The 25,846-nt window shown below is 55.8% G+C and overlaps 1 protein-coding gene across 1 annotated transcript in view; it reads left to right on the top strand.

Moving 5' to 3' along the window:
• CMIP (c-Maf inducing protein) overlaps positions 1-25,846 on the top strand; it is a 245,072-nt gene that overhangs the window by 208,302 nt on the left and 10,924 nt on the right. Inside the window, exons 11-16 of the mRNA XM_021716030.1 lie at positions 7,561-7,914; positions 18,226-18,291; positions 19,566-19,592; positions 19,880-19,928; positions 23,031-23,138; positions 25,667-25,783. Of these exons, the coding sequence (XP_021571705.1) occupies positions 7,561-7,914; positions 18,226-18,291; positions 19,566-19,592; positions 19,880-19,928; positions 23,031-23,138; positions 25,667-25,783 (721 nt within the window). The remainder of the gene's footprint in view (positions 1-7,560; positions 7,915-18,225; positions 18,292-19,565; positions 19,593-19,879; positions 19,929-23,030; positions 23,139-25,666; positions 25,784-25,846) is intronic.

A 25,846-nucleotide genomic window follows, 5' to 3' on the forward strand; every position in this document is an offset into this window, starting at 1 on the left:
GTGTGGGTGAATGGATGTGAATATGCTTGCATATGTGTCTGACTGTATCCTTGTGTATCGGCCAAAGGGCTGGCAGTAAGGTTTACCCCATCTAGGCTTGCCTTTGAAAACATGGGATTTTGCACACAATCTGCATGTTTTTCTTGAACACCTCCTGTGTGCTGGGCACAGTTTTAGATACTGGTGAGTGAGATCACACCCTCCCTGCCCTCTGGGCTTGTGTTCTTCCAGGGGAGATGACAGGTACGTGTGCAGGCTCATGTCAGATGGTGAGAAATACTGTGCATACAATAAAATGGAGCGACCAGGCACAGTCACGAACACCTGTCATCTCAGCACATTGGGAGGTCGAAGCAGGAAGAATCACTGGAGGCCAGGAGTTTGAGACCAGCCTGGGCAACATAGCGAGACCTCCTCTCTACAAAAAATACTTTAAAAATTAGCTGGGTATGGTGACACACACCTGTAGTCCCAGCTACTTGGGAGGCTGAGGCAGGAAGATCGCTTAAGGCCGGGAGGTTGATGCTGTGGTGGGCTATGGTCATGCCACTGCACTCCAGCGTGGGCAACAAAGTGAGACCACAACTCAAAAGTAAATAAATAAATAAAATGAAAAGGTGGGGCCGCAAGTGTCAGGAGCCAACACTGAGGCCAGGATGTGGGCGGAAGCCGCTTGCCGGGGAGACGGACCCAGAAAGCACTAAGGGGACAGGGTAGGGAGGACAAGTGCCAGAGGACAAGCTCCTAAGCAAACAAGCACTGCAGGCACCGGGTACCCGCTCCTTGTGGGTCCCCTTTGCCACAGGAGATTGTGTGGAACCTCCTCAGAGCGGCCCCCTGAAGGTGGTGACGCTAGACAGTTCTCGCCAGCGTCCATCCCTCACTGGTTGAGGACTGCTTCTGGGACACAGAGTGACGCGAGTGCCATTCGTTTGTAGGGAGTTTCCACAGTGACCCCTGGGGTCGTCGGAGGGGATGTGATGTGCAGGGCACAGCGATGTCTGCTGTAGCCGCCCAGTTGTTCAGGCGGTACATGGCACAACTCCAAGGGGACCACAGTGTGTGCAGGTGCCACCAGAGCTGGGAAAAGGGCAGGGGTGTGTTTTAGCCTTTTCTCAGGCAAAGGCAGTAGGCGGCGCGTTCCAAGTCCCTGAAAACCTGTGCAGATGGGACGCCGTGCTGTGAGCTCTTGGGGAAGGGGCAGGAAAAGGATTTGACCCTCTCCTCGTGGCAGGGCATGCAAGGGGCGGGTACCCTCAGCCCCAGCCCTGAGGGTCACAGGGGATCATGTCCGATCTTGAATCACTTCCTGTTCAGAAAGGCCTCCCGCACACACTCATCTGGTCCCTGTCCCTGCAGCCTTCCCAGAGTGTCATGTAACTAGAGCCACGGGGTAACCTGGAGGTGGCCTTCTGCCATTCAGTGCCGTACCTTTGTGATCCATCTGTGCCGTGGCTTTTCCTGGCTGTGGAGTATTTCATTACACTGATGTATCATAGTATGCATCCTTCCCCTTGGAGGACATTTGGATTATTCCTAGATTTTGGCCATTACAAATAAAGTTGCTACAAAAAAAAGAAAGAAAGAGATGTTGGGACTCCAGGGGCCAGAACATGAAGGTGGTCGCTTGCTCCCAGGGCCTACAGTGGTAGAGCAGGAGGAGGAGAAAAAGAAAATCAGAGGGCTGTGCGTGGCCTGCCCAGTCGTCCAAGGCTTCCGTGTCACAGGTGGCCACCCACCCTCTGCCTGGCCCGCTATCTCTAGAGCTGATCTGCATGTGCGTCACACTCTGGCTGCCCAAGAAGATGGCAGGGCATCAGGAGTGTCACACAGACACACACAGGCACACATGCAGAGACACATAGATACATAGAGACACAGACACACACAAAGACACACAGACACACAAAGACACACACAGATACCTAGAGACAAGACACACATAAATACACACATAGAAACACACAAAACACACAGACACACACAGATACATGGAGACACAGACACACATACACACAGATATACACATGCAGAGACACACAGACATGCTTGCAGACACACAGATACATAGAGACACACACACACACACAAAGACACATGGACACACAAAGACACACAGACATGCACATGCAGAAACACACTCAGGCACACACAGATACCTAGAGACAAGACACAAATACGCACATAGAAACACACAAAGACACACAGACACACATACACATGCAGAGACATACAGACATGCAGACACACACAGATACATAGAGACACAGACATACACACAAAGACACATAGACATACAAATGCAGAAACACATGCAGACACACACAGATACCTAGGGACAAGACACACAAATACACACAGACGTAGAGAGACACACAGACATACAAATACAGACATACACATGCAGAGACACACAGACAGATAAGTAGACACACAGATACATAGAGACAAGACACACAAAGACATACAGGCACACAAATACACATAGACACACAAATACATACACATACAGAGACACAGACAGAACTACAGATAAGACGCATGCACATACACAGACATAGAAACACACAAAGACACACATGCAGATCACATACAGATACATGGAGACACATACCCAAAGACATTCAGACACACACAAATACAGACACACAAGACACACAGACATACACATGGGAGCGGAATTGCTGGGTCACCAGATCTACACACATGCAGCGCTTCATGCTGACTTCCCTGGAGACACACAGACAGACATGCAGACACACACAAGTACATGGACACACACAAAGACACACAGACATAGAAATACAAACAGACACATACAGATACTTGGAGATACAGACACACAGACACACAAATACACACAGACACACACACAGATACATGGAGACACAGGCATACACAAAGACTCAGACACACACAGAGTCACAGACACACAATTACACACAGACACAGACATACACAAATGCATACAGACACAGATACATGGAGACACAGGCATACACAGACTCAGAGACACACAGACACACACAGAGACACATACACACACACACAAATACACACAGACACACACCCATACCCCCAGGCTCCTTTTCCTCCTGGAGCCTCTTACTCACCTGAGCCTGCCTGGGCTGCTCTGGGAAGTCTGAGCCGGTGCGGGGCGGGGCACAGGAGCTGGAGAAGGCACCTCCCGGAGCTCTCCCTCTGCATCTCCAGGGAATCGGAATCCTCGACTCGGGCGGGAGACGGGATGGCGGGGGCCTGGACGTCTCTCTCGCAGCTCCCACCCCGGAACCAGTCAGAGACGGGAGGGACCAAGGTGAGGCGGCACACACACGGGTGCCCGCCGAGGCCCAGCAGTGCCAGCCTCGGGCTTGCTCCCACCCACTCAGCACTCATGTGCGGAGGGCCCCGTGATGTGCGGGCGGGAAGGTACAGGAGTGAAGTGGCCGGGCGGCCCTGACCTCAGAGCACGTGGCCCAGCAGTGGCAGGTGAGGGATGAATCAGGCTACAGTGGAGGAACCAGAGGCCTCATTCACACGGTTGACAGCTCAGGGTCTCAACCCTGGTGCATGTGAGAGTCACCAGGGAAGTCGGCATGAAGCGCTGCATGTGCATCCATCTGGTGACCCAGCCATTCCGCTCCCATGTGCCTTTTGGCACATTCTTCAGAAAGCATGTGCAGGAATGCACGTAGCAGCATTGTCGGTAAGGCCCCCAAACTGAAAACGTCCTCAGCTCAAATGTCCTTCCACAGTAGAATGGGGGAGCAAACTATGCTCCATTCACACAAGAAATACTGAATAACAGAAACTCATGCCACAAGCAGACCGTGAGTGAATCTTGCAAGTGTAACACAGCGACAGAAGCCAGCACCAAAGACACCTACTGTGGGATTCTTGTCACAGGAAGCTCAAGACCAGACACAACGCATCTGTGGTGAAAGGGGCTGGAAGAATGGCCACTTTGGGGTGGGGCCGTTTCCAGGAAGGGCATAGAAAAGCTTCTGGGTTCCCAGAAGCACTTGCCATCTTAATCTAGGTCAGTCGTTTTCAGCCAAGGCCAGTGTTTCCCTGGGGGATGTCTGGTGATGTCTAGGGACATCTCTGGTTGCCACAGTTTGGGTAGGGGAGGGGGCACTGCCAGTGCCTGGGGGTAGAAGTTAGGGGTGCTGTTGAGCACCCTACCATGCACGGGACAGATGCCACCACAACACGTGTCCTGGCCCCAGACGTCAGTAGAGCAGAGCTGCAGAGCCCTGACATGGGTGGTTATGACACAGGTGTGTGTGTAGAAGCTCTCCAGGTTCCACACCAGAGCTGTGGACTTGACTGTGTTTCACTCCTAGCCAGGCTGTGCAGGAGTCAGGTCCCCATGGCATCTGGGAGCACATCTTCCTGCTCCGTAGTCAGTGACACCACCAGGCAGCCTGAGGCCAGTGGTGATGGGAGCGTTTACACCAGGGAAATCGGCAGACGCTGCAGATTGGGGCTTCATTTTTCTGGAGAGTTGGTTGACAGATCTTTGGCAGCATAACGAGAGTTACATCTCGATAAAAAAGAAAAGATGGGAAATGGCGCCCGGGCCCTACCCATGCCATCTTGACTTAAAAAGACAGGCCCTGGTATCGTTTGATGGTTTGAACTCCCCAGGTCAGTCTAGTGCGTGGCCAGAATTGAGAATCCCTGCTCCAGGGGAGGCCAAGAAAGGATCCATCAGGCAGGAGGCAGGAAGAGGGAGGCCTGGCCGGGACAGATGGGGTTGCCCTTGTCACAGCATTTTTTCATCCATGGCCCTGGAACACCTTCAGAATCCCCTGGACTGATTAAAGATGCAGATTCTGGGATGCAACCTTTCTGGGTCGGGGCCTGGGAATCTGCATCCTTAACAGACTCCACAGGCGATTCTGCTAAGCCTGGAGGGCCGTGTAGGGGAGGGCCTGAAGGAAAGCCAATGTTTGGAGCAGAGGGGAGGAAGCTGGAGAGGGAGGTGGGGCCGTGGGGAGGCAGCCTCTCAGCCTCCAGGTGCTGGGATTCTCCAGGGATGGATTAGAATGCAGATTCAGAGTCTGCAGTTCAGGGTGAGGCCTGAGACTGCATGTCTGACAAGCTCCCGTTCAGTGCCACGGGCGGGGGGCCACGGGATGGCAGGGCTGTGTTGCAGTGGCAGGATTTGATCCTGAGAGCGTTGGAGAGAGGGCTTGGGCCGTAGGTAGATATGGCACGTGATGAAATTTCAGCTCCATTTCCCTCCCACTGCCGCTATGGGGAGGACATCCTAGAGGAGGACATCCTAGAGGAGGCAAGCGTGACCCCAGGGGGCTGTCAGGTGGCTATGGCGGCGAGGTGCCAGGGCTGAGTTGTGGCAGGAGCGAGCTGGGCCCTGCTGCCCCCGCCCTCCTCACTCGGCCCAGCCGATCACCTGGGCGCCCATGGTGGTCTGGGTTCCCGCCAGTGCTGTCAGCTCCCCCGGGACGGCACCCAAGACCCACGACGCTGCCAAGAAGGTTCCCAAGTTCAGCTCCCTCATGCCCCACAGGCCAGTGCCTTCAAGATAAGCCCTGTGATGTCCTCTGGCCATCCCTGTGCCCGCAACGGGCACACGATGTACTCACACTGGAACAGACAGCTTGACCCAGGTTAGCGTGGCTCTGGAAAATCACTGCTCTGAGCCAGCAGCCTTGAAACCCCTCCTCCATCCAGTGGAGGCAAACAAAGGGAGCAAAGCGTGGAGCACTGGGGGGCAGGTCAGATCTGTGGAGGGAGGTGGAGAACGGAGTTGCGGAGGCCCCCCCTCACGGACCACCCACGGCTCCCCATCCGCTCAAACTCTCCGCCTTCAGCCCATGGACTGTTTATTTCCCCCAGCAAAGCTCCAAGTGTATTTAGTAAACACCCTCTGGTGGGCTCAGCTCGGGCCTGGCCTGCGGCCTATGCTGGGTGAATCCAGAACCTCCCGTGAGCATCAGGCTCGAGTTCCGCACGGCGGGGCTCAGTCCCCTGGAGTCACAGGGCACCTGCGTGTGGCATGACTGGGGAGGGACTGAGTGAGCAACTGTGTGTGTGTGTGTGTTTTGCTTTTCTGTAGAGATGTGGTCTTGCTATGTTGCTTAGGCTCAAACAATCCTCTCACCTCAGCCTCCCAAAGTACTAGGATTATAGGTGTGTGTCACCATGCCTAGCCAGCAGCTGTTTTGAATCATGCCTTTGTGGCCAGAGTCATGCGGAGCAGTGGGTCTCAAACTTGACCACACACCAGGACCTTAAAAATTACTCACGCCCTGCCTCCACCCCACCACCCCCAGAGATTTTGCTCTAATTGGATTTTGGGGTATTTAGAAGTACCCCTGGGGATCCTAGTGTCCAGCCAGGGGTGGAAAGCTCTGGTTTAGAAGGCATTCAGAGGCAGGAAGGGTGCGAGTGGCAGAAGAAATCAAGGAAGAATTCCTGGAGGGAGAGACCGGCACAGGATCTTAAGGGACCTTGGGAGCCTGGGTCATGAGAAGGACCCTGGGCTTGGCAGTTGTAGAGAGCTGGTTTCCAATCCCATCTCCCTCACCTGGAGCCTTTTAACTAGGGATCAATCATTTGACCCCTGGGAGCGTCTTTGCTCGCCTGCAGCATGGAGATGGTAGGACTCCTGTTGCAGTGATGTCTCTGAGCATCTCTGTGTTAGCACTTAGCACTGTGGGCACCAGCAGGGGCACCCGTGGATGGTACTACTGTCCACGGGTGCCCTTCCCAAGAGGGTACATTGGAAGCATGCAGTAAGAGGAGGGGCTTTAACTAGGTCAAGGCTCTGACAAGCCCTGCTGTAAAGATGCCCCCTTTCACTATGTTTGGCCTAGCATTTCCCAAACAAACTTGACATTAATGACACCATATAGAACCCTTCTCTCAGTTGACACCTGTTAGCATTCTGAACAGGCATTGTGTCTCCAGGCAGCTGGAGAAGCTGTGATTGGGCGGCTGCCCAAGAGTGGTGGGGTATGCCCAGAGCTGCAGGCAGGGGGCCTCTGCAAACTCCAGGCCCACACCAGCCTTCTGGGGTTGGTATCTTGTCGAAGGACTTCCAGGAGGAGGGTGGATGCTGAGCTGTCTCACTTGGCAGGGAGATTGACACTGGGGCATCAGAGTCAAGGGCAGGAAGGCAGTTAGACTGTAGGAAGTGATGAGAAGCGAAGCAGTTGATCCCACGAGTCAGGAACGTGGCCAGGGAAGGCATCTCGGTGGGGGGGAACGCCAGGAGCCTGTGGCTATCGTGTAGAGATGAACACTTACCCAGTCATTCTGCAGACATTGTTGAGCACCTACTGTGTGCTGGGCCACAGCATGGACTATGGAGACAGACAACCTTTGCCTGCCTGCAGGTCTTGGGCATGCCCCTCACCCAGGCTGAGCCTCAGTTTCTTCGCTTGCAGCACAGGGATGGCGATAGTATCACATCACAGGCCCTTCTGGGGATTCAGGGAGGCCTCAGCAGGGTGGCATCGTGAGTGCTCACCCACGCGCAGCCCGCAGCAATGCCCTCACTCACACGCCCTCTCCTGCCTCTCCCCCCAGCCGCGACAACTCCCCCAGCCTGAAGGAGATCCGGAACGGCTGCCAGCAGCCATGTGACCGGAAGCCCACCTTACCTCTGCGCCTTCTGCACCCCAGCCCGGACCTGGTGTCTCAGGAAGCCACGCTGTCCGAGGCGCGGCTCAAGTCGGCCGTCGTGGCCTCCAGCGAGATCCACGTGGAGGTGGAACGCCCCAGCACTGCCAAGCCGGCGCTGACGGCCAGCGCGGGCAACGACAGCGAGCCCAACCTCATCGACTGCCTCATGGTCAGCCCTGCCTGCAGCACCATGAGCATCGAGCTGGGCCCCCAGGCTGACCGCACGCTCGGCTGCTATGTGGAGATCCTCAGGCTGCTGTGAGTGTCCCCATGACCCACGTCCCTGCAGTGGGGAGCAGGAGGCTGGGCTCTGCCGGTGCGGCTGTTCTTGCTGGTCTGGAGCATGGGCGGTGGGGGGCACGTTGAGTGTTCATGTGTGCATACTGTGGGTCAACCCAGGTTTGGCTCTGAGGACAGAGTTCAGGTCACACGCACAAGTGTGTCTCTACGAACATATGGTATGTGCACACATGTGGGGTGATTGCATGGCTATGTCTGTGCCTGTATGCTTGAGTGCCCTGGCACATGTATGGGATGTGTGCACAAGCATACATGTGTAGATGTGTGTGTTTGTGTGTGTGTGCACTGAGTGTGGGTGTGCATGTGGATTTCTCTGTAGCGGCCTGTGTGTTTTGAGTCTCTGTATGTGAGTGCACAACTGTGTGTGTCTAGGTGCTTGTGCTAGTTGTGTGCACCAGTGGCTCTAAGTACATACATGTGGGTGTGACAATTTATGCACAAGAATGGGAGTGCAGTGTGTGTTTCTCTGTGCACGTGTATGGGAGCCCGTGTGTGTTTCTGTGCTATGTGAGCCATGCGTGCTTGTGTTTATTTGGGGTGTGAGTGTGCATGGATATATGTGTGTGTGTGGGTGGTGGGTCATGTGTGCAGATGTGTGTGGCTGTGTGCCTGGGAGTCTGTGTGGTTGTATGCACACAATTGTGTCATGTTGTGTTGCCTGTGTGTGTGTGTAGGAGCCTGCTGTCCGGGGAGTAGTGTCTTTTGGGAAAATGACTGGGCCGTGCCAGGCTCCTGGCGCCCCGCCTCATCCTGGCGAGCTCTTGGTGGGTGGGGAGGGCTCGATGCAGGCCAGGCTAGTGAAGACACCCCGGAGGAGTCGGGTGACTCGGGTCTGCTCCAGATGGTGCTGCTTCTGAGCAGGATGCTTTGGGCCTGTCCACACCCCACCCTGAAGTCAGTTGTCTTGTGACCCTAGAACAGGTGGTAGACAGTTCTTAACTCTTGACCTCCGCAGTTCTTTCTACTTTGACATTCACACACTCCACCCCAGACACGTCTCCAACCCACATGCCCTTGATTCGGGGAGCCCGGCCGAGGGGCTTCGCTGGCCCTTCCCTCTGTCCCCGCTGAGCCTACAGACCCTCAGCAGGTGCATCCCTCTTGCTCCCAGAAACCTCTTCCCTCGCAACAGAGCCCTGTCCGCTCTCAGGAGACCCAGATCCGGAGTTTTGCATTTCCTGATGCAGTTGATTGTGGTTGCTGGACTTTTCGGAGCGTCAGGGGGCACGACTGCATTGTCACATGTGACCCATGCATGGTGCCTGTCTAAAGCTGGGGCACCAGGGGCCATCACCTGGGGGGAGGGGATGCCATGTGGGAGGCCTGGGTGTTGTCCGTGTCAGGGGTGGGTCTCGCTGAGTCCATGTCACCATCACTTGGCTGTGGTTGTCTGTCTGTCCTCAGTCATGAGCGTTGCTTTGGCTGTGCTCAGGGCTCAGGGGTGGAGGTGAGCTTCCGGGGCCTGGTGAACTGGAGAAGCGGGCCAAAGGTGCCTTGGAGGCCAGGCCTTTGGCTTCTGTGAGGGTCAATGCACTCATGCACACGCGTGTGCACACAGTTGCACAGTGGCCTTCGCTGACGGAAGGACATGATGGAAGCAGCATCCCCAAACAGTTCCTGTGCCCACGTGTCAGCCTCAGAGAGGAAAAGGCAAGACCTCACCATGGTCAGTACCTGCCTGCCCTGTGGTCTCAGCAAGAGGCCAGGTAAGGGCATAACCACATTCAGCAGCCTCAACTTCAGCAAAGGAAATTCCAGATGCCACTCAACATCTCCAAGAGCATAGGGCAGCCCTCCGAGTTGCTTCCAGGCAGGGAAGAGCTCCTCTCCTCTCCCAGAAATGGCAGACAGCATCCCGGGGGACAGGTCAGCCTCCCAGGGGACAGATCTGTCCCCCAGGGGAGAGGTCAGCCTCCCAAGGGACAGGCCAGCCTCCCATGGGATAGGTCAATCCCTCGAGATGGGTCAGTCCCTCAGGGGACAAGTCAGCCTCCCAGGGGACAGGCTGGGCCTCCCAGGGAACTGGTCAGCCTCCCATAGGACGGGTCAGTCCCTCGGGATGGGTCAGTCCCTCAGGGGACAAGTCAGCCTCCCAGGGGACAGGCCGGCCCTCCCAGGGGATGGACTAGTCCTCCCAGGGAACGGGTCAGCCCCCCACGGGATAGTTCAACCTCCCAGGGGATGGGTCAGCCCCCAGGGACGGGTCAACCCCTTGGGGCCAGGTCAGCACAGGGCCCACACCTCCCCTGGTATTTGAAGGGACTTTTTTCCTAGTCGAGGCAGAGACCCGCCAGGCCACAGATGGTCCCTGCCTTCTGCTCCAGCCCCTGACTCCAGCTGTGTTCTGTGAACTCCAGGCCTTCTGCCGTCTTGGGTCCTGACTCAGATTTCTCATTAAGTGCTAAGGGTTCGAGTTTCGTCATGCCGTTGACACACATTTTTTTCTCTTTCTTCATAAACACACTCATGAATGAGGGCTCTGTTCTTCCTGTTCGGTGTCCAGACCTCCTGCCTTACCCGCATCCCCCAGCTGCCAGGCCATGGGTGGGGGTCGGGCCAGGGGCCCAGGACAGGGGGGCCAGGAGGCGTTCCTGACAGGGCCGCTCAGAGCAGCACCTGACACCCAGCCTGGAGGTCTCCACAAAGTGCAGCTTATGCTTCTACTGCCTCTCCTACCTCAGGGTGCTCAGAACAGAGTTGGACCCGGTAACTTTACTGCAGGGTCTAGACGACCCTGCAGCTCAAAGGGCTCCCACGTGTGAGGCACCGGGAAGAGCTCAGGTTCAGAGTCTGGCCATGCGGCGTTCAGGTCCCACCAAGGCCACGTGCCAGCTCGTGACCTTAGACCGGTCGGTCGCCCTCTCAGCTTCAGCTCCCAAGCTGAGTTGGGCTGCCTCGCAGAGAAGGGGTGAGCCCCCCTGAACATAGTGACACTCTCCCTAAGGCAGACGCCTGGCTAACGGCAGTTGCCACCACTTGTGATACAAGTGTTTCCACTGTGTTAAGACACTGGTAAGAATAAGATGCGCCGTTGACTTCACAGTGCTTTGAGAGAAAGAAAAAGCCAATATGGCATTCAGGGTACTCTTGGGTCGCAGGAAGCTTGCATCTGAGCACTGAGGAAATGTGGCCTTGTGACTCACCTGTTATGGAGCTGTAGGCAGCGTCCTGGACTCCGGGGCCTCAGTTTTCTTGTCTGTAGAATGGGTGCCTTCTCTGAGGACCATATGAGAATTCAGGACAGTGGTACTTTCCAGTGCTGGCCCAGATGAGAGTTTTACATAGAGAAGAAAGAAGCAGATGATTCAGTGTGGAGTTGGGGGTCCTGGAAAGTGTTGTGGGGGACTACGGGAGCCATGCTGAGAACCTTGGCCATCCACTGGAGATGGCAGTGCTGGTCCCCGGGAGTTCAGGTCCATACGCCCACTCCACGAGCGGGCAAGGGTGATGTCTGAAAGGCAGGGACCCTGATCAGTCACCAGGTAATCCCACAGGAAGGCCCTGCAGGTCAGAGCTAGGCACCTCTGAATCGCCTGGAGAGCCTCAGCCAGGAAAACTGTTCCAAACGCGGGTCAAGGCCGGTGCTGATGAAGTCACCTGGGAGGCCTGGGCTGGTGGGACAAGGAAGGAACACGGACTCTGGAGCCAGCCAGAGCGGTCTGGGTCTGTAGTCACTGGGGGTCCAGCCCTGGCCTGCGGGGCACCAGTGTGCAAACCACGCGTTCCTTCATCTGCCTGTTCAGCCATTCTTCTGTCAGACTTGCTGCTCCCTCCACAGGGTCCCGGCTGCTTCCTGCCCTCAGTCCCTCTGAATCTGTATTGCCAAGTGCTAAAAGCAGTGACATCGAGGGGACTCTGGGGGAGGGGAAGGTTGCTGTGAAGCTCAGATGGGGTAGAGTGTGGAAACCTCTGGCACACCGTGGGGCCACATTGGTGGGGGCCACGGCAGGGGGCCACAACGATGGGGAATGCCATGGCGGTGAGGGCCATGGCAGTGGGGCACACTTCACATCCGCCCTCACCTGCTGCTGGTTACTCTTTGCAGTCCCTGGGTTGTGAGAGGCCTTGCTGGGCTGCAGCTCAACTGGAAGAAGTCCCATCCCTGGGGAACTTCTGGGGAAACGCAGGTGGATTTGGGGTGGTCCTAGTGACTGGGAGGCAGGGCTAGGGGACGTCATGCGTCGCCTGGAACAGTTCTGCCCCATCCAGATGCCACAGCTCCGCTGAGGAGATGCCAGAAGTTTGATGCAGGAAAGGGGGGTGCTAGGGGCTGGCCACCATGTCATACAAGGAGTGTCTGAAATAGCTGCACAGCCGAGAGGGACAGGGAGGGTGGGAGCAGTTCTGGGTCCAAGATGAAGCCCGTGAACAGTGCCAGGTGCCTGATGAAGACTGCGGTGGGATCGACTGACCTCACCCATTGGTCTCTGCACCTCACCCAGCTCCTCTGACCCCAGGCCTCTCCACCTCCACTGCCTCCCTGTGGGGCACAGGGTCAGAGTTGGGTGCCTGGGGGAAGGCAGGGGGGTTGGTTGACTGAACATTCTGGCTTGGGAGGTCATCAGACTTGGCCCAAACTCCATCCCGCCACTTAGCCACTTAAATTAATGCGGACTGGTTACTCCATCTCTCCAAGCCTCAGTTTCCCCAGCTGTAAAATAAGAGTCATGATCCCTGTCGGTGCACTCTGGTTCTCAGGGCTACTTTGAGAATTAAATGAATACATGTGCGCCAAGCATTTGCCATGGTGCCTGGTGCCCTACAGATGCTGGATGGCTTCAAATGATGCACATATGCGTGTGTGTGTGTGTAGATGGATCAGTTGATCCATTGTTGGATAGATCTGTCTGGAAAATTTAGAATGCCGCTTCTTGGGGCACGAGCTCACTCTAGACACTCAGAGCACCCTGGAGGTCAGTGGATCTGCTGTACACCCTGGAAGGTCCCTGATGGGACGACGGCAGGGGCAAGAAAAGGGGTTCAGGGATGACAGTCACCACTTCCCAGCCTGGGTTCCAAATCCCTGGACCAGCTGGACTGCCCTTTGAAAGAGAAGATATTCTGCATGTCCAAGCCTGTGCGTGGTGAGAGCAAAGTGGCCTGAAATACGTCCCAAGCACAGACCTTCTGGTGTCCTAAGCCCTCCTGAGCATTGGGCTGCCATGAGGCTGCCATGAGGCTGCCATGTTCTGCCTGTGCCTTGCAGGAGATCCTGTGAATTGCAGGAAACAGTGAGGCTGAAGGAAGCGTCTCCCGTGGGTCAGCCCCGGGTCCTAGTTCAGGCGGCATCTGCTGAACTCTGTTAAAATCCCAGCTGGGCAGCATGAGGTGGAAACCCAGGCCTCAAGCTCACAAAGGCTCATTGAGGTCTAGCCTCTCCCCTCATTAGCTCTGCAATCTGCGGCAGGTGTCTGAACCTCTCTGGGCCTCCATTTCTCATCGGCTAAATGGGGGTCCTAGCATGGCCCCATTCGTGTGAGGGTTGACTGTAAGTACTGGGGGCCTGAGGTGTGTCGGAAGCCTGCAGGGTTACATCTGGCACCAGCCTGCCTTCCCTCCTCTTCCCTCCCCAAGCCAGGAAAGGCCTGGCTTTCTTTCCCCCTTCCCAACTGGGCACTCAGGCCTTGCACACCCTGCCAGCTGCCCTCCCTCCCATCCCAGGCCAGGCTTGGACAAAGCGGAGACTGGCTGATGGTCAGAGGCAGGAGACCAGGGCAGCCCTGAGGCTGGCGCTGCTCTCCGCGTGTTCACAGCAGGGTCTCTGCTGGCTGCCAGGGCCTGGACTGAGGCCGGTCAGAGAGAGGCCCACCCACAGGAGGGTTCCTCATCTTGTTCCTCAGGAACCTGCCAGCCTATGGGCCCCTAGACTTTCTGCCCCCACCTCTGGCCAGCATACCCACGATGTACCCCTAAGCTAGCCAGACTGGAGCAGGGCCGGTAACGAACCACACACTTCCAAGCCAGGCTGGGCCGAGGCAAGGAAGGAAGTCTGCTCCTCACATCTGTGCCCTGAGCCCCGCTCTTGGCCCATGGGAGCCGCCATGACAGAGCCCCAGGCTGGGGAGACTGGGAGGAAGAGTCTTCTGCCCAGACCTCACCCATGATAGGCCTCAGGCTGAGCAACTGGGAATACAGGCCACGCTCGCCGTTCCGTGGAACAGACCCATTCACATCCCTTTCTGTCCAGGAGTGACCCACGGGCCTGGGCCGTGTGGCTGTGCTGGGGCCCAGGGTTCTGTATTTAGTGACATTTCTGCATAGAACATGCTTTATTCTTTTTAAGTAAAAGGAAATCTAGCCCCCTTTTCAGTGCAAGGAAATAGTCTTGCAGGTATGAGCCAGGACATCCTCATTGTGAGACACCATGGTGGTGAGGGGACAGAACTCAGATGCCGGGGCCAGGTCCTGGGTCAGAGCCCAGCTCTCACAAGCTGTGTGGCCTGGGCCATGGCTGTCCCTCACTGCGTCTCAGTTTTCCTGCCTGTAAGATGGGGGTGACAAGAGCACCTGCCCCACTAAGTTGCCAGAGGACCACACAGGCTGACGCACAGGACACCCTTGGAAGAGCATGTGGTGTGTGACAGGCACTGCAGACAAGGTTTGCTTGATCACGTGTAGGTTTTCTGGAAACCCCACACGTCATTGACGGATGGGAGGAAACGGAGGGGGATTTTGGGGGAGAGAGGATGAGCTAGCTGCAAAAATAGATGACCCCCCAGATAGGGGCATTTGACTGTAGTGTTATCATGAGGACTCTGTGTCCTGACGTGCACTCATCGGGCCTTGGGCTCCCAGGGCTCTGAGACACACAGGTACCATGCCCCCTGGGGCCTCCACCCCAGGGTCTCCACCCCAGGCACCATGACCCAACAGACCTGCTTGCGATCCCGGCCTGCCTCCTGGCAGCCACAGTTTCCTCAGCTGCACCCCTCCCTCCTCACTGCTGTCCTGGGGATTAAGTGAGCTAGTCGGTGCCCCATGCACCACCTGGTATGCTCTTAATGAACGTCAGCACGTGTCGCTGTTAGAACTTATCTCGGGCCACCAGGCTTTTCTGGCCATTCTTTTCTCTGCATCTGGCATCTGAGGCTTTCCTCAGAACCTTACAGGGTGTGATCGATAAAGGCTGCCATTTTATCGTGAGTTTATTTGGAGGAAGGCGGGTGGGAAAAGCCCTCACCCAAGGGTTATCTGAATTTCGCATTGTCCACGGAAGCAAAAGTTTGTCCCGGGAGGGGAAGCTTTCCCCTGTTTCTATATAAGGCTCAGCTAGACATACAGCACACACACAGACATACAGTGCATCAGTGATAAAACATTGCTGGGAGCAAGAGGACAGCTACCAAGAAATGTCTAGAAAGTTCCTAGGGGAAGGGAGGTGATGAAAACAAGACTGAGAAGCACTGAATTCAAAACGTTAAGGAGTTTCGAGGTCATAGGACAGAGAATGAGGCTTGAGATCCCAGAGCTATCCTTCTGCCCAGCCCATACAAGCATCCTTGGGCCTTCCCTGTAGGCAGTGCTGGGTGCTGGGGCGTGGGTATCTGACGGCAGCACCCCCAATACAGGCCATTGACAAGGGTTCAGGTCACCTCTTATGCCAGACTCCCTCCTCCTGCCCCATTCAGGTCAGAGTCCAAGTCTGCCTCCATATGAGCCTGGCACCCGTGCGCGGGATGGGGGCTGGCCTACAGTCCTTCCTGCTCTAGAACAAGCCCCAGCCCCGGGCTTTGTCACTGGCCTGGTCCCAGTGTGCGCCAGGTCTTCAGCTCACCCCTCTTCCCCCGGGCACCAGCCTTTGCCAGGCTCAGGGCCCAACATGGAGGATGCAGAGATGTGGCTCGGCCCCTTCCTGGGCTGGCACAAGTGAGATGTGTGTACAGGAGCACAGAATAGGTCTGCAGTCGGTGGGGGCTGCTCCAGCGGCCGCCCGCCTGCACTCCCTGTGTGAAGGTTTAAGCTCTGGACCCTCAGTGGTGCCAGGCCTGGCTTGGGGCAGTCCATGAAAACTGATTTTCAGCAAAATCCCTAAAGCCAAAGAGATCAGGAACCCGGATCATTGTTTATAAACACAGTCAAAACAGGCTCTTGGGAGAGAGTGCGGATCGTGGCCTTGGAAGCACCTGAGGTCAGATCTCAACCACCATTGACTGGTGGGAAATCACAAGATATCTCTGAGCCTTAGTTTTCATCTATGAAATAGGGGCCATGTATTCTCAGATTGAACTGGCGTGCCTGCGAGTTCTCTGGACCCTCCGGGCTTTTGAGGGAAGGAGTTGGCAGAAACACTTGCAAGCTGCACCAATAGGTCGAGAAGCAGCCCTGTTGACCCCACAGGAACCACCTGAAGCTGTCACTTTCCCCAGCTGTGACCCCTCGGTGGTATGACCCCATGGTCACTTCAGTGAGTTGCTTAAGTAATTTGGACTCACACAGGGTCCCTGGGCAGACCCCTTGAGGCAGGGTGCTTGGTGCAGGCTCTGATGCCCAGGGGTGCTGAGTGAATTGCAGCCGTCCTTGTCATCAGCGTGAGTACTGTTTCTACTGTAGGACGGCCGTCTTCCCAAGGGCAGATGGGGTGGAACACTTGTGCCTGGCTTAACCTGACCCAGAATCCCTGGTTCTGTGTCCCAGTTGCCCCTCCTGGCTGTGTGGCTGACTCTGAGGGACAGCTTACCTCTCCCGCCAGCATTACATCACACAGGAGGAAGGCTCCTCACGAAAGCATTTAGGGAGGTGAAATGATCTGCCTGTGGCACTATTTGCTCTTGCTGTAATTGAGGTCCAGTCCCCCTTCCTAACCCAAGTAGGTGTTGGGCTCCACTAAGATCTCATTTGCAGTCTATCAGGGCTGGTGAGAGCCAAGGGTCTGCCGTCAGAGAAGCCCGGACTTGATTCTCATCAGACATGGCTGTGTGAGCTTGAACCATTGACTTAACCTCTCTGGGCTTCAGGTTTCCCCCGTCTGTTTTTGTGTTTTTTTTTTTTTGAGTTGGAGTCTCACTCTGTCGCCCAGACTGGAGTGCAGTGGCCGCTTCCAGCCACCGCAACCTCGACCCGCTGGGCTCCGGCGATCCTTCCGCCTCAGCCTTCCGAGTAGCTGGAACTACAGGCATGTGCTACCACGCCCGGCTGATTTTTTGATTTATTGTAGAGATGAGGTCTCGCCAAGTTGCCCAGGCGGGTCTTGAACCCACGGGCTCAGGCAATCCACTCGCCTCAGCCTCCCAAGGTGCGGGACTACAGGCTGAGCCACCAAGCCTGGCTTCCCCCGCCTGTTAAACGGGGCCGATCGTACTGACTTCACTGTGCTCTTACAAAGAGGAAGTGAACTGAGATCAAGCTCTTAGCATACTGCAATGCATGTACAAAGTGTTGGTGAAACCGTAGCTGCTGTTGTTATGACGATCATCATTGCTGCTGTTACTGTCATTAGCGTCAAATGAAAAAAAAGAAAAGCTATTGTCTGGAATCAGGAACAAAAGTACCCCCAGGATCGACAGGGTTGACCCAAACTACAATCAGCACAGAATTGTTATCCGTGTGAATCAGTCTATAGATTCTCCACTCAATTCTGGTCAAAGTTAACAGTGGCTCTGCAGGCTCCACCGAAGCCCTCCATACTGGTTTGCCAGAACTGCCGTAACAAGTGACCTCAGACTTCATGACTTAAACAACAGAAGTATATTTTCTCTCAGCTCGGGAGGCCAAAGTCCAGGGTCAGGGTGCCAGCAGGGTTGGTTCCTCCCGGGGCCTCTCTCCTTGACGTACAGATGGCCACTCCCTCCCATGTCCATACCTTGGGCATATCTGTGTGTCCATACCTCCTCTTATGAGGACACCATCAGCAGCCTCGTTTTAACTCGGTCACCTCTTTAAAGCCCATGTCTCCAATACAGTCACATTCTGAGGTACTGGGAAGTTAGAGGCTCAAGGTATGCGCATGAGGGCACAGTTCAGCCCGTAGCACCCCCCAGCGGATCTAAAGGGGGCACGAGCCATGATCGTGTAGCCTCGGGCCAGGGCTAGGAGGGTAACGTCCTGGGTGCCTAGCCCGCCGAACCCTCGGTTGCCATGTGGACATCTCTGGACAGAGTCTGTGAGTGAGACCTGTGGCTGTGCGTTCTCAGCCTCCTAAAGTTGAAGGGGGTGAGCAGCCGGTGCCTCTGACTCCCTGCCAAACTTGTATCCCCCAGTTTGGTCTATCCCACACAGTGCATCATAAACCTCCTCTTGACCACACCTAACCGTCACCCTCTCTCCTTCTAGGTCGGACTATGACGACTGGAGACCATCCTTGGCCAGTTTGCTTCAACCCATTCCATTCCCCAAAGAGTAAGTCCCACGTGCCTCTCTGAAACCCTCTGACCCGTGAGAAAAACCCTAGTTGTTCACCGAGGCCTTAGTGGGGAACCAGTCATTTTATAGGACCCACCAGGTCACAGTGGGAAGACCCTGGAGATGGCAGTCCCGGCTCTGCCATGTCCTCATCTGTGGAACCCCTGGGGAGGCATGTCTCCCTCTTCTAAACAATGGGAAAACTAGGAAAGCAGGGAAGTGGCAGGAGCTGCCTCCTGGCATGTTACAGATCACCGAGCTAAGAGTGCACCAGCCCTGCCCACGGCACCTGGCTCACACTGACGCTAGCATCTGTTAGGATGCCCCTGATGTGAGTGGTAGAACCCGCTGTCCTGCTTGCAAGGGGATGGTGGAAATCAAGGGGCACCGCTCACCGTGCTGAGATGCAGGAACGTTCTCTTGCACTATCACGATGCATCACAAGTGTCTGGCCAGAGATGGACTCTCTGTGTCTCTCACCAGCCCTTGGCCCAGTATTAAATAGATCACAGGAAAAGAGGGAGAGTGCTGTCTGGTGGGTCATGACCTGTGGAGAAAGCTTTGTCTCGAGAACCAGCCCTAAAATGCCTCCAGCCTCTGTGTCAACAGCTTGGAAGGAGCCAGGCCTTGGGAGGCGCTGGGCCCTCTCTGGAGCACATTACCGAGCCTGTGTGTGCAGCACTGCCCTGCAAGGGCATATTACCTGCAGTAATTGCCCCATTTGCTGGCCTGGCCGGTCCCCGAGGGCCTCAGCACTCCGAGACCAGAGAAATCTGACTCCTGAGAGGCGCCACGGTCTCAGAAGAGTAGTGGCGTCATTGGCCGCAGCCCCTGTCCCCATGGGCCTGGGACACTCTTGGCAGTAGCCCATGATGCAATTCACTTGGAAGAATGGTCCCTGATTGCCACTGATGTGTGCAGTAATGAGTGCGGCTGCGTTAATTGTGGAACAATTAACGAGCACACCTGGGGCCCCAGGCCCATGTGCTCCTATATGCACCATGCAGGCCCCTCCTGGTTACAGGTGTGGGCTTGGAGGCTCTGGGGCGTGGGGGGCTCGGTCTATTCACATTACTGTGATCCGTGGCCTCCTCAATGGAGGCCTTTGTGTTGGAGCCTCGAGCAGGGACAAAATGTCAGCATTTCATTCTCAACTTCCTCTTCATTCTCTGAATCAGACATCAAGTCTAGACGGCAGGAAAGTCTTTGGAACATTGTGCTGTTTCCGAAGCGCCCTGCTAACGGCCGTTTTTCCTCTGTTTTTGTTACAGAGCTCTCGCACATGAGAAGTTCACCAAGTGAGTATCCGGGCACCGCCCTGGTTACCCTCTGACATGCGTGGCCCTGTCCGGAGGTCCTTCTCCCTCTGCCAGCCTCCTCTGGCCCCTTTTGGTGGCACGCACGTTCTGGGGGGAGGGGGTTGTGGCAGCTCTCCTGTGATGCGTGTCCCCATCATCTGGCACCTCCCTGATCTGTCAGCCCCCCTGGCTCCCTGACCTGTTCCTTCTTGACATCGGCCCCCTTCCCATCGTGCTCCCCACCTGGCCAGACCCTGGAATGACCCCGCCCGCCTCATCTCTTCCAGGGAACTGAAGTATGTGATTCAGAGGTTCGCTGAAGACCCCCGGCAAGAGGTGAGGCCTTTCTTTATGGGGATGGTAGGATGCGCAGGGGCCTCTTGGAGGCCTTCTGGGGCTCTGGCTGGGGCCTCCATGTCACCAGTGGGCATTCAGAGCAGTTTACAAAGGCCGGTTGCCTTGTGCATAAACACAGCCCCGCCCTGGTGCCGGAGCCGGCTGATGATGTCAGTGTTTTACTGTAAACTCAGGCTAACCAGAGGTGGTTTTCCACTGGCTGGTTCTCCACACAGCCCAGGCCTTAATTTCGGCGGCGGGCAGTGGGGGGGAGCTGGCATAGGCGCCCCCACCCAGCTCTGAGATGGCATTTTTGATCCCGAATGGCTCTGCTGTTGTGTGAGTCTGCAGGAAGAGGAAGGAATCTGAGCCAGTATCTGAGCCTGGCTTTTGTTTCCCAGGCTCTGTGGCCAAGCGCTCCTCTGAGGGACTGCTCTGTCCCTCACAGCAGCTGGGCTTCCAGGGAGAGGGCGACTTCCACCACCCAACACAGCCCATGGCGAGAGCACAGACCGAGGCAGCTGGAACCCTAGCCTTTCACCTGCCATTGCCAGCTGCCCTCTGTTAAGTGCTTCCCCTGGGTCAAGCCCACTTGTTTTCTCATTTTGGCCCCACATGACCCTGTGGGTACGTTCTGGTCTTATCCCCATGTTAAACCAGAATACCCTCTCAGAGTTGACAACGTTCATGCTAGATCACAGCCACAGTGTTGCACAGCTGGGTCACAGCCAGAGTGGGATTCGAGCCCAAGAAGCTAACTCTGCAGCCGTGCTATCACCAGCTCGCTGTGCTGCGATGTGCCCCAGGGGCTCACAGCCTGCTTCTCTGTGGTGTGGCGAGGGGTGAGAACAAACCTGAACTTTTGTGCCCTCAGCAGAGCGGGGTAAGGGGGGCATAGGACAGAGCGAGTTACTCTCTGGGGAACCATCTGGGGAGGCTTCCTGGAGAAGGTGGTACTGAAGGCATTGGATTTAGCTAAGCTGGGCTGTGAAACTTGACCTTGGTCTGGGAAGGTCAGTACTGGGCAGGAGGGTGGGGCGTGGGGCTGAGAAAGAACATGGGACCCAAGGCCTTGCCATTGCAGGTCCCTGTGCCCCAGAACCCACAGTCTGTCAGCCTCCAAATCTAGAAGTTCTAGAGCAGTGAAGCAAACTTCCCACTGTACCCTTCACTGTTCCAGCTCCCTAGGCCTCAGGGGGCCAAGAATCTGCATTTTGAACAAGCGTTCCAAGTGACTCTGATGTGCTGGTCTCCAGGCCACACCATAAAACCTAGTTCTAGAAGGATCTAGAAGGATCCAGTTCTAAAACACCAAGATTCTAAACTCCGATTCCGAAAGCAATCTTCAGGCATAGTGGGGAAAACCACCATGTTGGATAGGACGCTCCCAGATGGTCGGGCGCCAGTGACTGTCCTCATTCTTTTTTTTTTTTCTTTTTTTTGAGTTGGAGTCTCACTCCAACCGGAGTGCAGTGGCCGCTCCCAGCCACCGCAGCCTCGACCTGCTGGGCCCCGGCGATCCTTCCGCCTCAGCCTTCCGAGTAGCCGGAATTACAGGCGTGCGCTACCACGCCCGGCTGATTTTTTGATTTATTGCAGAGATGAGGTCTCGCTGCCCAGGCGCGTCTCGAACCCGCGGGCTCAGGCAATCCACTCACCTCAGCCTCCCAAAGGCGCGGGATGACAGGCAGAGCCACCGAGCCCGGCTTTCCTCATTCTTAAACTCAGTCATCCCTCGCCTGTGAAGTCAGTCTCAGAATTCCCCTGGAAAATGAGCCTTTATTTCAAACAGAGACTTTGAAGTTGGGAGAATAAAAGTGGTCCCAGCTGCTTCCCAGAGCGGAGAGGCACAGCCAATGCTGGAGGGAATTTCCAAGCCAGGGGGACAAGCATGCGGCCCGGGTCCCGCACGTTCGGAAGGCCGCTGACCGAGGCTGCCTCAGGCTCGGGCCCTTGCTGTCGGCCTCTTCTTTAGTTTTCTCTGCCAGTTCCCTTCCTCTCCCGCCCCTTCCCTCCTCACTCTTTTTTCTCTCCTCTCCTCCCTCCTCCCTCCTAAATGAAGCCAAAGCTGTTTTCTTTTCCATTCTCTGCTTCGTTTGAATAGCATGTTATACTCTTGGTCCTGATTTCTTTAAAGTAGATATGTGAACCCTTGATATCCTTTCAACTCAGAGAGAAAAATAAAAGCCCACTGCCTTTGTTTCTGTTTATGTGCATGGGGGTTGTGATCAACTTACTATCTGTGAGTGACTTGGCAGTCCTTCACTCCGGAAGATAGCAATCGGGGACTTCTCCCAAGCTTTCTCCCAAGGATGGAGAGGAGGAAAGATAAGACCTTCCTATTTCTCCCTCTCTCTGTTTCTCTGTCATCACAGCAGGGGCTGGAGTGGATGGTGAATTCCTCCCCATCATACAAGCACATGTGTGCACACGTGTATGTTCACATGCACAAACACGCCCACCCAGGCACACACACAGCTCCAGGAAGGGCCTGAGCGCTGTGCTTTGGACACTGAAACCCCCCATTCTGGACAGAAACTCAGAAGGAGGTGGGGATGAAACCGAACAAGAGAGAGGTAGTGCTTCCTGGAGAGAGAGAGGAGGACGCACCCCCAAAGGTGAAGCAGAAGAGTTGAGGATGAGGACGGCAGGCGCCCCAGAGGAGGAGCAGTGTGGAGGCAGCAGAACCCCAGAGAGAGAGGGGAGAGTTTGACCAAGGGCAGCGAGCAAGAGCGAGGTATTCGAGATGCAGAGAGGAAAACGGAGAACCAGAGACGAGGAAGCACCCTCTCCATGGCACAGCAGCAGGGTGCTGGTCCAGGCAGCGACTTTGGGGCAGCCGCCATGCCAGGGCCCACCCTTCCCCCAAGAACTGATGGCAAATGGCCAGCGTTCCCCGGTGTGTAGAGGCCACGGTGTTTGGTGTTTCCCAGAAGGCCTTTCCATGGAATAGGATGGAAGGCTGCGAACTGCTGGGCGAAACAGTTGAATAGGCCTCTTGACCGGGGGACCTGCCCAGGCTCTCACATTCACATGTGCAGATGATGGCTGCTGCTGTCACGGGGTCTGCGTGGACTGACTGATGTGTCTCCCCATCTGCAGGTCCACTCATGCCTGCTGAGCGTGCGTGCCGGCAAGGATGGCTGGTTTCAGCTCTACAGCCCTGGCGGGGTGGCCTGTGATGACGATGGGGAGCTGTTTGCCAGCATGGTACGTGCGCCCCTCCAGGGCAGCTGTGGGTGGGCCCCAGGATCTGCACCCAGCAAGAACAATTGCTGGGCCAGCACAGGGTGTCGCGACTATCACGATGCCAATCGTGAGGAAGGCAGTGACAGCTGCAGCGGTCGCTTACTTGTGTCTCACCTGAGCCAGCTCCATGCCAAGCATTCGACATTCCCAGGTTCACTCAGTCTCATGCATTACTCTCTTACAGATGAGGCAGCTGGAGCCTGAGGCGTTAGTGCCCAAGAGAACACAGTCAGTTGTCATGGTTATATGATGAACATAGGACTAGGTGCCCAGCACACGGCAGGGATTCTAGAAGGCACTGAACATTCGCCAGCTCATCTAATTTTTTTTTTTTGATTTGGAGTCTCACTCTGTCACCCAGGCTGGGGTGTAGTGGCACACTCATGGCCACCACAGCCTTGGCCCACTGAGCTCAGGTGATCCTTCCGCCTTCCAAGAAGCTGGAACCACAGGCGTGCACCATCACACCTGGCTAATATTTTGATTTATTGTAGAGACAAGGTCTTACCAAGTTGCCCAGGCCGTGATCTAATTTTTACAGTGAGATGTCAAGGTCAGGATGACTGTCTCCACCATAACAAATGGTCTGAATTCACCAAACCGCTAACTGCATCTTCTGGTACTTCTGGTACTTTCTTTGTGCCGGGCACTGTGTCCAGCACTTCATGAGTACTACCCTTTTTAATCTTCACTGAAACCCTATTGCTTCATTGCAGCTGTGCTGAAACAGGCCCAGAGAGGTTCTGTGACTTGCCTGAGGTCACACAGGCTTTTGTTTCCAAGTCCTTCCTTGGCCAGGCCACACACCCCCTTCCAATAGTAAGGGACACGGACTTCTCCTTCCTGGGCAGATGTTCCACCCAAGTGACTGGCAGCCTCAGCTACTCTTGCTGATAAACCAGCATCATTCACTGGTTACTCATGCTGTCAGGTTCAAGCCTGGGTCTGAGACTTCTCAGCTAGGAGCTAGCTTGTTGACCACTGGCTGGTCTCTGCAAGCTCCCGCTTCTGTAAATCCCGTGTAGTAATGGCCTCCCAGGTTTCCATAGCAACGGCTGCGATAGTAGATGCTGTGGATGCAAGGTGCTCAGCAGGCCCACACGGTTGGTGCTCGGAAGTGACCGCCGGGCGTGGGGTCAGGGCCCATAGCGAACTTTGCAGAGATGACTGTGCAGTGACAGGTCGAGGCGCTGTCCCCAGAGCCGTTCCCGAGGGGCTTATTTTTAGACCCTTTCCTTCAGCCCCCTGCAGCCCTCGTTGGCCCCTTGGGAGGCCCCTCCACGCGCCCTGTGCACCCAGGAATGTGCCTTCCTTGCCTGCCCACGCCGCCTCTTCGCGCTCAGTCCCCTCAAGGGTTCTCCTCTGATGTCACAGTGTCGCCATGACAACGCTCTGGGTCTCTCCCCCCACCGTCCCACGATGCTGGCGGCTTCCCAGCCTGCGAGATTGCATGTGTATGCCAGAGTTGTTAATGAGAGAGTGGAAAACACACAGACTCGGGAGGGAAGTGGGCAGCACCGGGATGGAAAGGCGCTGTTTCCATGGAGACGCATGGTGAGGAAGCCGTCCCCGGACTGTGCTGCCATCTCCAACCACCGAGGGGCAGCTGCCGTCGTGGGAAGTTGGAGAAAAGCCAGTGGGATGCCCCGGCCTCCCCCTCCCCTGAGGCCCCCACCCCCCACACACCAGAAGAAAGACCGTCCAGCACGTGACAAGAGGGAACACAGCTTGCCAGTCCATGGGTTTCTGGAGCAGGCGACTTCCCAAAACACCCTTAGGAGATCACGGTGGGCTTGGCAGGGGCAGCAGGGCCCCATCACGTCCCCTGCCCCATATGTGGGAACCTTGCAAGCGAGGGCTGCCCAGAAATTTCCACCTGGCTTCAGTAGTGCCAGGAATTGAGAGGACCAAGTGTTGCAGAGCCCCGAAGGGAGCTGGGGAAGAGCTTTGGTTACCATCTTTAAGTGTACACTAAGCACGTTCCCATTGCTGTGCAGTCTTCGTCACCATCCGTCTCCAGAACTTTCTCATCATCCCACACCGAAATTCAACATCCTAAATAATGCCCTGTCCGTCCGCCCTCCCCCTACCTCCCCACCATCCCGGCAGCCAGTTTTACTTCCTATGAATTTCATAGTCCAGGTACCCCATTAAGTGGAGTCATATAACATTTGCCCTTTTGCAACTGGCCTGTTTTAGCATCATGTTCTCAAGTCCTGTCATGTCGGACAGTACATCAGGGCGGGGTTTCTTGCATCCCCGTGGAGTCTGGTGGTGACCTTAGGACATCTGGCTGTCTGGCAGGGCGTGGATGGGTCTGTTTATTGTCTCCTGGGTCTACACTGTCTCCGGCGTGCTAGTGGCTGGCACAAAAGGTCACAGGCCCTTGGCGTCCCTGTCCCTTCACCGGCCCATGGCGTCCCTGTCCCTTCACCAACCATGGGCCCACGGCGTCTCTGTCCCTTCATCGAGGCCTGTTTGCCTCACAGGTGCACATCCTCATGGGTTCCTGTTATAAGACCAAAAAATTCCTGCTCTCCCTGGCGGAAAACAAGCTGGGACCCTGCATGCTCCTGGCGCTGAGGGGAAACCAGACCATGGTGGAGGTGAGGAACTGGCCCCCGCCCAGCAGGGCTGCGGCTCCATCCCCGCATCCTGCTGGTTGAACA

Source organism: Carlito syrichta, unplaced genomic scaffold, assembly GCF_000164805.1.
Source record: "Carlito syrichta isolate Samal-C Ts95f unplaced genomic scaffold, Tarsius_syrichta-2.0.1 Scaffold308119, whole genome shotgun sequence".
Taxonomy (NCBI): Eukaryota; Metazoa; Chordata; class Mammalia; order Primates; family Tarsiidae; genus Carlito; species Carlito syrichta.